Genomic DNA, 11,476 nt, shown 5'->3' with positions numbered 1-11,476 from the left:
GTCCTGAGCGTGAGTGAGTGAGCGAGCGAGCGAGCGAGCGAGCGAGCGAGCATGCCAAGCCTATCACAGATACAGAGGACTAGTCAGTGGTGCTTGCAAACTCAGATGAACTTGTGTCCAACAGAGAACATTCTGAGGGTAGATTCCCAAGAGGCCAAGCCCTTGGCTCTTCCCCCTCCCCCTTTTAGTTTTAAGATAAGGTCTCACTGTAAGCCCAGACTGGTCTTGAACTTGTAATTCTCCTCCTGCCTCAGTCTCCTGGGTACTTAGAATTACAAACCCTCTCCACCATGCCAAGTTTCATTTAGTTTATTTAGGGAATAACAGGTTACTGTGCCCAGCACAGCTTTTCTCTTCCAGTGCCATAGTAGCTGGGCCTTTGACCTCAGCCAGTAGCCAATCAGTCACAGCCTGGCAGAGGCAGACCGTGGGTGCCAGCAGGGCTCCGCATGGGTAGTACAGGTTCACGCAGTTGTACCAGGCAGGAGCAGGGTTTGGAACAGTTATTTATTGAAATACACAGAGGCAAGTGGGCCCAGGCACGGTCCTGGCCAGTGAGGTGTGGTCCTCTTCCTGACTCACTGGCCTCAGAGCCTCAGGCCAGACACTAAAGGCCTCCAACATTTAAGGTGGGATATAGGCATGTTGCCAGGGGCAGGGAATAGGAATATTCTGGATAGCTATTTTTCTGTAAGAATAATCTGTGGGTTCAAAGAATGGCTCTAAGGAGCCATTTCAAAGCAAGAGGGAATGCCAGCCCAGCTAGCTCAGACCCCAGAAAACAATCGGGATGGGGTCCCCATCAGTGGTGCCCTCCAACATGCTGCAGAAAGCTGGTGGTCCTGGGTGGCCCATGTGGGTGGGGATGGCGGGCGGGGAGCCCTTGAGCTCGAGACCCCCGGATGCCCTCTAGGGTCCATTCTGGCTCATTCAGCCACTCTCCAGGACAGCTGCTTGGATCGAAGAGCTCAGGGCCTGACCTCTGTAGAGGGGAGAAAGAGGAACATCAGCAAGAAGTGTGGGTGCCTGCTGCGGTGTGTACCTGTCTACTGGAAGGGGTAAGCAGGCATGAAGGCCCTCACTTCCTGTGCAGGCTTTCTCACAGTGCAGTATTAGGGATAGGAGCCAGGGCAGACCAGGCTCATGCTAGGCAAATGCTCCGCCTCTGGGCCACACCTCCAGCCCCTCACCGGGGGATTCTAGGCAAATGCTCTAGTGCTAAATTCTAGCCCCAGTCCCTCACATTGGATTGTCGGTAAGCACTCTACCTGCCACTGAAGGAGAGTCCCCAGCCCCTCACTGGTGGATACGAGGCAGGGATTCTACTGCAAAACTAAATCCCCAGCCCTATTGGCAAAGAGGAGGTGTTCGTGTTTGTTTTGTGAGGTAGGGTGTTATTATGGAGGCCAAACTAAACTCGACCTTGAGGTGACCCTCCTGTTTCTACTTCCTGGGATTACAGCTAATGCGCCACACCACCCAGCACCTTGCCCATTTCTTAACAGGCCCGTCACTAGGTGCCTGTTTTCTGTCCCAGCCTTAGAGCTAGTATAAGCCTTGAGCTGTCCCGAGGGTGCTAATGTGAACTGAACCTTGTTTCCTTCTGTAGGAAGTCAGTGTTTACTGAACCCTAGGGCCTGGATGTGAGGTGACAGAAAGCTACCGCTGTAGGAACCATGGCCCTATTGCCTGTGTACCACCATAGATTAAGCTCTAGGGGAGGCCAAGACCCCGGCTGGGTGCCAGTCTGTGCACCCTGCTTACCTCAGTGTCCATGGTCCTGTCTTTGATGCTGGGCCCATCTCCTTCCCGTTGTGAGATGATAGATGGCTCTGTGGAGGCCCCACGGCCTTCTCCTTCCTCCCAGCCACTGCCCCGACAGGACACAGCATCCTCTGGGGAGGCCTGACTTAGCCGGATAAGGTTACTGAAATTGGAGTCAGATTTGGAGCCTGCCGGGGCCTTGCGGGCCTTGTGGCGGCCGGTCAAGCGGCTGCCGTAGAAAGCCAGGATAGGCTCCGGGCCTGAATCAGGGACTCGATGGCCAGTATTCGCTACTTTGAGTGGGGCCAGCATGTCAGAGACCGCGTCGGACCGTGTGTCGCTCCACAGCCCCCGTCGGGCCTCCTGAAGACTCAGGTCATCAAGCTGGTCGATGGCCCTCTGCATCCCTGGAGCCTTCTCCTCCCTGAAGAAGGACCCGCCGCCCGCCATGCCCGCCATGCCCGCCATGCCCGCCATGCCCCCCAGGCCTGCGGCGTCCTCCTCCTCGGCCAGGCGGTAGTAGGGAGGCCCATCCTCTGCGCCGGCTATGACCGGCGGGGGCGGTTTGCCGTCCACCTGCAGGGACAGACGGCAGCCGCGGAGAGACAGCTGGTAGTAGCGGGTGGCCTCGTGGGCGCTACGCAGCTGCTGCATGGACACGAAGGGGTGGCGCAGGGCCGCGCTGGGGCTGATGCGCTCGTGAGACTCCCATGTTAGCATGCGTTTGATCAGCTCCACCATGCTCTTGAGGTCGGCATGCTCGGCCAGCGCCTCCCGGTCTGGGAAGCTCAGCCGATTCACAGCCCCGCCACCATTCACTGTCTCAATCTGGTCCAAGGACTTGAGCATGTACTTGCGGCGTTCCAGTGGGCGAACCTGGTGGGGCAGGGGGATGCCAGGTGGGGATGTGTCTAGACTCAGGGTTCCAAAAATCACCTGCTGTGGGAGCCAAGTAGGAGCCCCCTGACGTCTGCCCAGGTCTCCTGCTGCGTGGGCTGCCCAGCCTGGCCCCTCATACCAGATCCTGGGTTCCTCATCCATAGCTCTCCTGTCATAGGGAGAGGATATGGGCTTCTGCTCTTTGGTCCTCCTGTCCCCTAACTCAGGCTCCACACTTCACCTAGACCTTCAGTCCGACCCAGAGACATGGCTGTGACCTTCAGATTTGCTGGACCACCAGATTTGTTTTACCAGCCAGATCTGACAACTAACTCCCAAATTTCTGGTCCTCCCCCAGGGTCTAACCTAGATTGTTCTTAATAGAGCAGCAGCTCCCCCACCGCCAGCACAGATTGTCTTCACCCTGCCTGTCCCCTTCATACCTTGGTCTCAGCCAGGTAGTCGGCAGAGGACTTCAGCTGCCAGGGGTTGGTGGCATCAGGGTGGGGGTTCCGCTTGAAGAAGTGGTGAGCCTTGCGGGCGGCGTGCAGCAGGTGGGGCTTGGGCAAGCCCTGCGTCTCACAGATGTAGCGCACCTGGTCATACTCATTATTGCCCGGGTAGAGAGGCCAGCCCAGGTGCAGCTCGGCCATGACGCAGCCCAGGGACCACACGTCCACCTTCTCGCAGAAGGGCAGCCCCAACAGGATCTCTGGGGCCCTGTAGAAGCGGGACTGGATGTATGGCTCCTTCACATAGCGCACCTCACTGAATATGCTGGCCGAGCCGAAGTCAATCACCTGTGGAGGGCATGGAACACAGGGTGGGTGGGCTGGTGGAGTGGTGGGGGTGACCAGACTCTGGCCCCTCCTGGGACTCATCCCTGCATTTCTCCTGGATCTGTCTAGCTCTGTGCCTTCGAGATTCCTTTCTTATGAATGTCCCTGTCTCTGTCCTCTAGCTGTTGCTTCTGGGTTAGATGTTAGGTCTGATTCTGTGTCTCTGATTCTCTGTGCTTGAACTGGGGCCTATAATAGTTGGGGACCCCCCCCCTGCAGTGCAGAGCCATGTATATAGTAGGCACATATTCTCCCATGTCCCCTGCGCTTCGTTGGTTAGTTTTGAGACAAGGTCTCAGGTATCCTAGGCTGACTTCAAACTGGTTATGTAGCCCAAGATGACCTTGAACTCCTGTTCTCCATTCCCTACTTCCCAAGGTCTGAGATTGTAGGCGTGCATAGCCAAGCCAGGCTCCCAGCTACCATATTTTAATACTTCACATACCCCATATTTCACTTGTATGTGGGGTGGGGCACATGCATACGTGGGTGGGTGTCATCACCTGCGTGTGCACATGTAGAGGAGAAAGGTTGATGTCAGGCGTTTTCTACCACTCTACCTTACTTTTTAAGACAGGGTCTCTCACTGAACCTGAAACTCACTATTTTGGCAGGATTGCCAGGCCACTGAGCTCTTAGGACCCTCTTGTCTTCCCTTACAAGCCCTCAGCCCTGCTTTTATAAACCCAAGCCCAGAGCTAATGGTGCTGGGGATCTGAATTTAGGATCTTCTGCTTCTGTGCAGCAAGCATTTAACCCACTGGAGAGATGGCTCAGTGGTTAAGAGCACTGGCTGCTCTGCAGAGGACGCAGGTTCGATTCCCAACACCCACATGGCAGCTCACACCTGTCTGTAACCCTATGTCCAAGGGAATCAAAGCCCTCTCCTGGAATGCCATAATACATGCACAGGCACTCACCTGTAAACTCAATTAGCCTTGTGGTGGTGGTGGTGGTGGTGGTGGTGGTGGTGGTGGTGGTGGTGCACACCTTTAGTCCCAGCACTTGGGGGACAGAGGAAGGAGGAGCTGTGAGTTTGAGGCCAATCTGGTCTACAGAGTGAGTTCTAGGCCAGCCAGGGCTATACAGAGAGACTGTCTCAAAAAAACAAAATAAATGAGTTAAATTAAAAAATAAAATTCCAGTCCAACAAGAGCTTTGTATTTCATTCAAGGCTGTGTCTCTAGAGGTCTGGAACAGTGCCTGGCACATTGTAGGGCCCAGGAAAGAGTGAATGATAAACAAGTGGGTGTTTTAGACCAATCAGTATTTTTGAGTATCTGTGTTCCATGGTACTGGAGATTGAACTTAAGGCATCATGTATATCAGGTAAATATTCTACTACTGAGCTAGGCTCCCAACCTTTTTTTATAAGTGTTTTTCTTTTTAAGATTTATCTATTCATGTATTTTATGTATATGAATGTTCTGTCTTCATGCACACCGAAAGAAGGAATCTGATCCTATTACAAGTGGTTGTGAGCCACCATGTGGTTGCTAAGACTTGAACTCAGGACCTCTGGAAGAACAGTCAAGTGCTCTTAACCACTGAGTCGTCTCTCCAGCCCCCATAAGAGTTTTTTAGTTTTATTTTTTATCCTAGTCTTGTGTGTGTGTGTGTGTGTGTGTGTGTGTGTGTGTGCGCGCGTGCGTGCGAGCGTGCGTGCGTGCGTGCGTGCGTGCGCGCGCGCGCGCCGCGCACCCTTGGAATCTACTGGGGCCAGATGAATCAGATGCCTCTGGAGCTGAAGTTACAGGTAGTTGTGGGCTGTCCAATATGGTACTGGGAACCTAACATGGGTTCTCTGCAAGAGCAGTCTGGCCATTTAACCACTGAGCCTCTCTTTAGCCAGCTTCTGGACCTTTTAAAAACGTATTTAGTTAGTTAATTAACCTAATTAATTAACTAATTTAAAAACCTAAATCAGTGTTCAGGTTTTGTTTTGTTGGTTTGAGACAGGGTCTCTCTACATATCCTTGGCTGTCCTGGATCTCACTCTGTAGACCGGGCTGGCCTTAACTCACAGAGATCGGCCTGCCTCTGGCCCCTGAGTGCTGGCATTAAAGGTGTGCACTACCCTGCCAGGCATAGTGTTTGATCTTTGAGATAGGGTTTTGTGTCTCCCATACACACTGTGTAGTCTAGGGTGACTTTGAACTCCTGACCCTCCAGCTTTCACATGTACCAGCACACTGGGCCTTTGACATTTATGCAGAGGCTGCTCTTAGTTCCTGAGGCAGGTCTTGAATTCATGATAACCCTGCTTCAGCAGCCTTAAGGAACTAGGATTACAGGCCTGCATTACCAGGTCTAGCTCCTCTCTGGGTCTCCTCTCTCTCTCTCTCTCTCTCTCTCTCTCTCTCTCTCTCTCTCTCTCTCTCTTTCTCTCTCCCCAGCTGCCTCTTCACAGCTAACCGCTCATCTCCCAGAGTCTCTGTCTTCATTTCTGTGTTATAGACTGGGAGGGAACCACCCTGAAAGCCAAGTCCCTCTATCATCTTCAGGCACTGTCAGCACCCTGAAGGCCCTCAGCATGCCATGGGCCGTGGGCAGGAGCCTTTGTCTCTCCCCCTCGCCACCAGGTGGCGCTCTGCTGGTTTCACTGACTCCGTGACTCACTCAGTGGAGGCCATGGCTTGGCACTCGGCCACCCCTCATCCTCCTGCACACAAGGCTGATCATGAATAATTACTAGTCAGGACTCAGAATCCCCGAGAGCTTGAGAGACACTGGGCATTGAGTTTGTGGGGTCCCTTCATTCTGAAAACACTGTAGGGGTGCCAGTGACCCCCAGATGCTGTGTGAGCCCTGCTAGATCTACAAAGATCTCTTCTTCTGTCCTTCCATCCCTCAGGGCAGAAATACCCATCTCTTCCGGTCTCTGTGTCTCTGACATTCAGTGGGGAGCTGGGAGAGGCCAAGGACCCAGTGGAGGCAGCTTTGGTCCAGCCCCGCCCTTGGGTGCTGACTGCTCAGTCATCACCAGGCTCTTGATGACAAATGAGCAGGCAGAGGAGCCTGAGCTCTTACGGAGGAGGCAGAGAGGGATATCTGAGTAGGTGGATGAGCCACAGAGGCTCTGCAGGAGAAGAGGAGACGACAGCTCAGGGGCCCACCCAGGTCAAGAGCAGAGGCTAGAGCCACCTAGCTTGCAGTTGCCTAGGCCCACAGGTTCTGGTCCAAGGTGAATCGTATCTTCCTCTCTCACGCTTTTTTTTTTTTTTTTTTTAAGACAGAATCTCAAATAGTGTAGACTGGCCTTGAACTTGCCACACAGCCAAAGACAACCCTGCACTTCTAATCCCTCTACCTCTTCCTCAGCAGTGCTAGAACGATAGATATCTGCCCCCATGCCCAGCTCTCCCTCACGCATTTTCTCTTTGAAACTTAATTAATTTGGGCAGGGGGTGCAAATGCAATCACGTATGTGTAGAGGTCAGAGGACACCTTTTGGGAGTCAGTTCTCTGCTTCCACCATATGGGTCCTGGGCATTGAACTCAAGTCCTTAGGCTTAGCGGCAAGCAAGCACCTTTACTGGCTGAGCCCGCTTACTGGCCTTTCTTTTTCTTAGCTGTGAGTGTGTGTGTGTACATGTTTGTGTGCATATGCACACACATGTCAGAAGTTAGCCTTCTTCTGCCACTCTCTATCTTGATATAAGGTAGAGAGTGGTAGAAGTGGTACCTGAACTGAGGTCCTCATTCAACGGGCACTTTGCCACCCAGGTATCCCTGAAGCCTGCCTCCCTCACACTGTGAAACCCACCAATGAATTCTGTTGTCTCTAGCTCCAAATCTGCTCAGAATCCACACATACCCCAGCTACCTCTTGTTACCCGCGTCTCCTACTTGGGTCACCCTATCTGGCTTCTTGATCTTACTTCCCCCTAAAAAATGAACGCCTAAGTCAGAGCAGGCCCTCCTGCTCTGAATTCATCTACGAGCCCAGCATGCCGGTGTGTGCCTTTGACCCCATTGTTTGGGGGGCAGAGGCAGGAGACTCTTCCATGAGTTTGAAGCCTGCCTGGTCTACATAGCAAGTTCAAGGCCAGCCAGGGATACCTTGTGAGACCTTGTATCAAAAATAAATAAATAAATATAAATAAAAGTAAAACCAGTTTGACTGCGCCTATGAGGCCCTGCAAAACCCCGCCCCTGCCTCTTTTACCTCATTTCCTCCCTCTTCACCCCATTCGTTCTCCTTCAGCTCCACAGAACTCCCCTGTGTTGCTAGAATACTTCAGCACCACACGCTTCCACTCAGGGCCTTTCTGCTGGCTGTTCCTTCTACCTGGAACCTCTCCCTTCTTCATGGCCCTCTCCAACCCTCAAGACTCATTCAGGTGCCACCTCCCTGACCACCTCTTACAAATTTCAACCTCCACCCCATCCCACACCTGAGCAATACCCCACATCCTTCCCCTCCTGCTCTGTCTTCTCACTCCCATGACACATTTTACTCCTGGCCCGAGTACTGTCTCCCCGACTAGAGTGTCAGCCCTGACCTGAGCCAGAGGAGGGAAGCTGGATGGAACAGGGTTGGGGAGACTTCAGGGCCTGGAGGGGAAACACAGAAGACCTCCAGTCTTTGACAGAGAGGACCTCAGAAATGAGATGGAGAAGCCAGGCATGGTGGTGGATTCCTGTAATTCAGATACTTGGGAGGAGGGACCCACTCGAAATTCAGACCAGCCTGGACTGCATGAGACCCTGTCTCCAAAAAACAAAACCCAACAAAACGAGCTGGCTGTAGTGACACATACCAATCAATAATCCTAGCACTTGGCTAGTAGAGGCAGGTAGGTCATGAATTCAAGTCATCCTCAGCTACACAGCGAGTTCAAGGCCAGCCTGTGCCATGAGACCCTGTCTCAAAAACAAAAACAAACAACAACAAAACAAAAGAATTGGGATGGGATATGGAAGAGTGCCAGACAGCAGCAGCAAGGACAGGCAGCTCGGGAATCAGGGACACCTCAGAGCCACATCGTGGAACTGACCAGGGAGCCCCACATGTTGGCAGAGCATCCCAGGCAAGGTTGAGCAAAGCTGTTTCCCAGGCAGCCTCACTCACCTTTACCCTGAAGGGGCAGCGGGTCTGGTCCACTAACATGATGTTCTCAGGCTTGAGGTCAGCGTGGATGATGGCCAGCTCCTTGAGCCGGGCCAGTGCTCTTAGCACCTGCAGTGTGACAGTGCGGATGTGCCGGGCAGGAAGAGGTGCGAAGTTGTTCTCTTTCTGAAACTCAAAAAGGTTTTGCTCCAGGAGCTCAAACACCAAGTAGAACTTGAGGGCATCGTGGAAGAACTCAAGAAAGCGGATGACGTGGGCCTCATCGGGATCCAGGCCTCGTACACATCTTAGCAGCTTCAGCTCATTCTTGATGATGCGGCTTCGGTACGCGTCATTCTTCAGGATCTTGATGGCCACCATCTCACCTGTACTCCGACGCCAGCCCTTAGCCACCTCTCCGAAGGTGCCCTTGCCCAGTACCTCAATGATGTCGTAACAGTCAGTCTCTGACTGGATGGTGGCCATGGTGCCCTGGCTGCCAGTCACTACTCTGCCCTTTCCCCTGAACCACTTGCTTGGCTGCCTAGACGTCCCACCCTGATGATGGTCTTTCAGTCCTCCTAGCGGGGGAAAGATAACCACACTCGTGTCTCTCCCGATGAGGCTAGCCCCTGCCTCCCTGGCACCCCTTGACCCTCTTGGCCACACAATGAGTCTACCAGGGGCTACACCCCTCCCCCCAAAGCCCTCCTGGCTTGGGATGAGGGGGCTCAGGCCCCCCTGAATGGATTCCAGCGTTGCTGAGTGGCTTTGATTCTGTTGTTAGAGACCTGAGTCCTAGGCTAGAATGGGGGGTGGGGTGCCAGGCTGGGCCCCTCCCCCACCCACTGATGGAACCCTAGAGAAGCTGACAGGGTAGACTCAGGGATATTTAATCGTTGACCTTGGGTGTTCGGAAATAGGAACAGGCTGATAGGCGTGTGAGAATGTGGAAAGATTTCCCAAGTTTTGTGTGTGTGTGTGTGTGGTAAGGCATAGAGGAGGTGTATGGATAGGGTAAGATCCAGATGGTAAAGGCACTGAATGCAGGCTAGAAAGTTTGAACTAGACGCTGGAGAGCCGTGGAAGGCTTTGAGCAGGGGAATGGGTGGTGTCAGACCTGAGTCTTCACATAGAAAGCTTCTGTGTGAGAATGGTTGTTGTTTTGCTTTCAACACAGTGGCTGCACCTTCAGCAACTGCTGTCCCAAGTAGCATTGCAGCTCCGCAGCTAAAGGTAGCAGTTCTATAGAAACCGTCTTGAGAACTCAGGATTCAAAGATTGCCGTGAAATTCTGCTCGCTCAGAGAGGCTGAAGAGCAAATAGCTAAACTTCTCCCAAGAAAGGAGTGTCCTTTCACTCAGCCCTCACTAAAGAACCGTCACTATACTTAATTCCTTCCTATCACTTCCTGTCAGCTAGTTGCTGACCCAGCCTCCTGAACTCAGGTTAATTTTATTTAATCAAACAAATGTAACATGTCTTTGCACCATTAACGAAAGCAGCAGAAACAAATGTAACACATCTTTACATGGTTAAAATAATATCCCACAACATTTCCCCCTTTTTGTCTAAATAAAAAGAAAGGGTTTTAACTTAGACATAGTAAGACTGTATACAATAAGAACAATTATCAAGTAAGGATTACATTCACAAGTTCAGTCCACTTGTGTCTGGCAGATTTAAAGAAAATACTCCATTAGCTATCCTATCTTAGTGAATCCAAAGTGTTATGCCTAATTTACTTTCTATCATAACTAAGAAAAACTGCAACTATAACTAGTCTTCAACTCCATCAAAGTAAACAGGAACTGCATTGCAAGCAACTTCCAAAACTCTAGAAGTGACAGAGATGTCTGACTACCTGGACAGTCACCCAAAGTTCCTCTGCAACATTGGGGCATCTTCAACATCTTCAGCCTACAAGCCTAAAATATCTGGCAGATTTTTCAGTGAAGCAGGAAATTTGAAGGATTGTTCAGCTTTGAATTGGCAAAGGTTGTCAGTCACTTTCCTCTGTGTCCTGCAGAATGTCTGGCAGACTCTTCTGTGAAGCAGGAATCTCAAAGGACTGTCCTGCTTTGTCTTGGCAAAGTTCAACAGTCTTTTTCCTGTGTCTCACTGGTCCAGTCTGCACAGCTTATTGTCAGCAGTCCAAGCAAGAGCAGTTTCTTGTCCAAATGGCTAGCCTTGCCATTTTGAAAGAAAACTCAATATAGAGTTTCACTGATGCTCATCTTCCTTTTATGAAGTAAATTGGTGCTGCCAGGAGCAGACATGTCTCATTGTCATGAAAAACCCTAAACATTTAAAATGCATATTCAATAGGTCTTTGAAGTGTTTGAAGACCATTTATCTACCTAAAATATATCCATGTATAATCTTGAATGCATGCCTAACATATCTACAAATTTGATTGTTATAGATGACTAACTACTAACCTGTGTTTCTTGATTATTCTAAATAGTTTATAATAATAGCTTTTAAAAACAAAACTTTGCCTTATATTTTTAAATGAACTGCATAGATACAATACCGTAAACAAGATAGAAACATATAGACAATATGTTATAATGAAAATAGCCTTAAATTTGTATCAATATTCAAAAATCCTTTAAAAAGTGTAGAAACACATATACATTATGTTAAAACAAAAACCTTAAATTTGTATCAATATACAAAAAGTCATACCAACACAAAATATTTGAGATTAATAGTTGTTTTTGAGTTTAAAGCAGATTCAATAATCTACCATTCCATCTCATCATTCCTATATTACCCCCCCTTTTTTCTAAACAAGATCCTCAAATATAATCTCCCTTGTATAGTTTCCTTCCTTACCAATACCAGTAACAATTACTAAAGAGCCCCCCTAAATGATGACAAACATCCATAACCCACCAAATGACCAAATACCATTCACCCTTCCTCTTAGGACTAT

At 50.6% G+C, this 11,476-nt stretch overlaps 1 protein-coding gene across 1 annotated transcript; it reads right to left on the bottom strand.

Annotated features, from left to right (window-relative positions):
- Positions 1–488: 488 nt before the first annotated feature.
- LOC102918242 (homeodomain-interacting protein kinase 4) lies at positions 489–9,309 on the bottom strand. Its single transcript, XM_006995823.4, has 4 exons — positions 8,557–9,309; positions 3,087–3,443; positions 1,765–2,640; positions 489–982 (listed from the first exon to the last, which is right to left on the bottom strand). Exons 1-4 carry the CDS (start codon positions 9,019–9,021, stop codon positions 803–805), a joined length of 1,878 nt encoding a protein of 625 aa, XP_006995885.1. The 5' UTR covers positions 9,022–9,309; the 3' UTR covers positions 489–802.
- Between the last annotated feature and the right edge of the window lie 2,167 nt (positions 9,310–11,476).

Source organism: Peromyscus maniculatus, chromosome 1, assembly GCF_049852395.1.
Source record: "Peromyscus maniculatus bairdii isolate BWxNUB_F1_BW_parent chromosome 1, HU_Pman_BW_mat_3.1, whole genome shotgun sequence".
NCBI classification, from domain to species: Eukaryota; Metazoa; Chordata; class Mammalia; order Rodentia; family Cricetidae; genus Peromyscus; species Peromyscus maniculatus.
This window is presented reverse-complemented; position numbering and strand designations above follow the sequence as displayed.

What these genes read in the sequence shown, in the direction of transcription:
- LOC102918242 (XM_006995823.4), bottom strand. Translation starts at nt 9,021, where the DNA reads ATGGCCACCATCCAGTCAGAGACTGACTGTTACGACATCATTGAGGTA. An exon ending in GCTGCCCCTTCAGGGTAAAG is followed by an intron (nt 3,444 to 8,556) that starts GTGAGTGAGGCT and finishes TGCCCTCCACAG; the next exon opens with GTGATTGACTTCGGCTCGGC. An exon ending in ACAGGACCATGGACACTGAG is followed by an intron (nt 983 to 1,764) that starts GTAAGCAGGGTG and finishes TCCCCTCTACAG; the next exon opens with AGGTCAGGCCCTGAGCTCTT.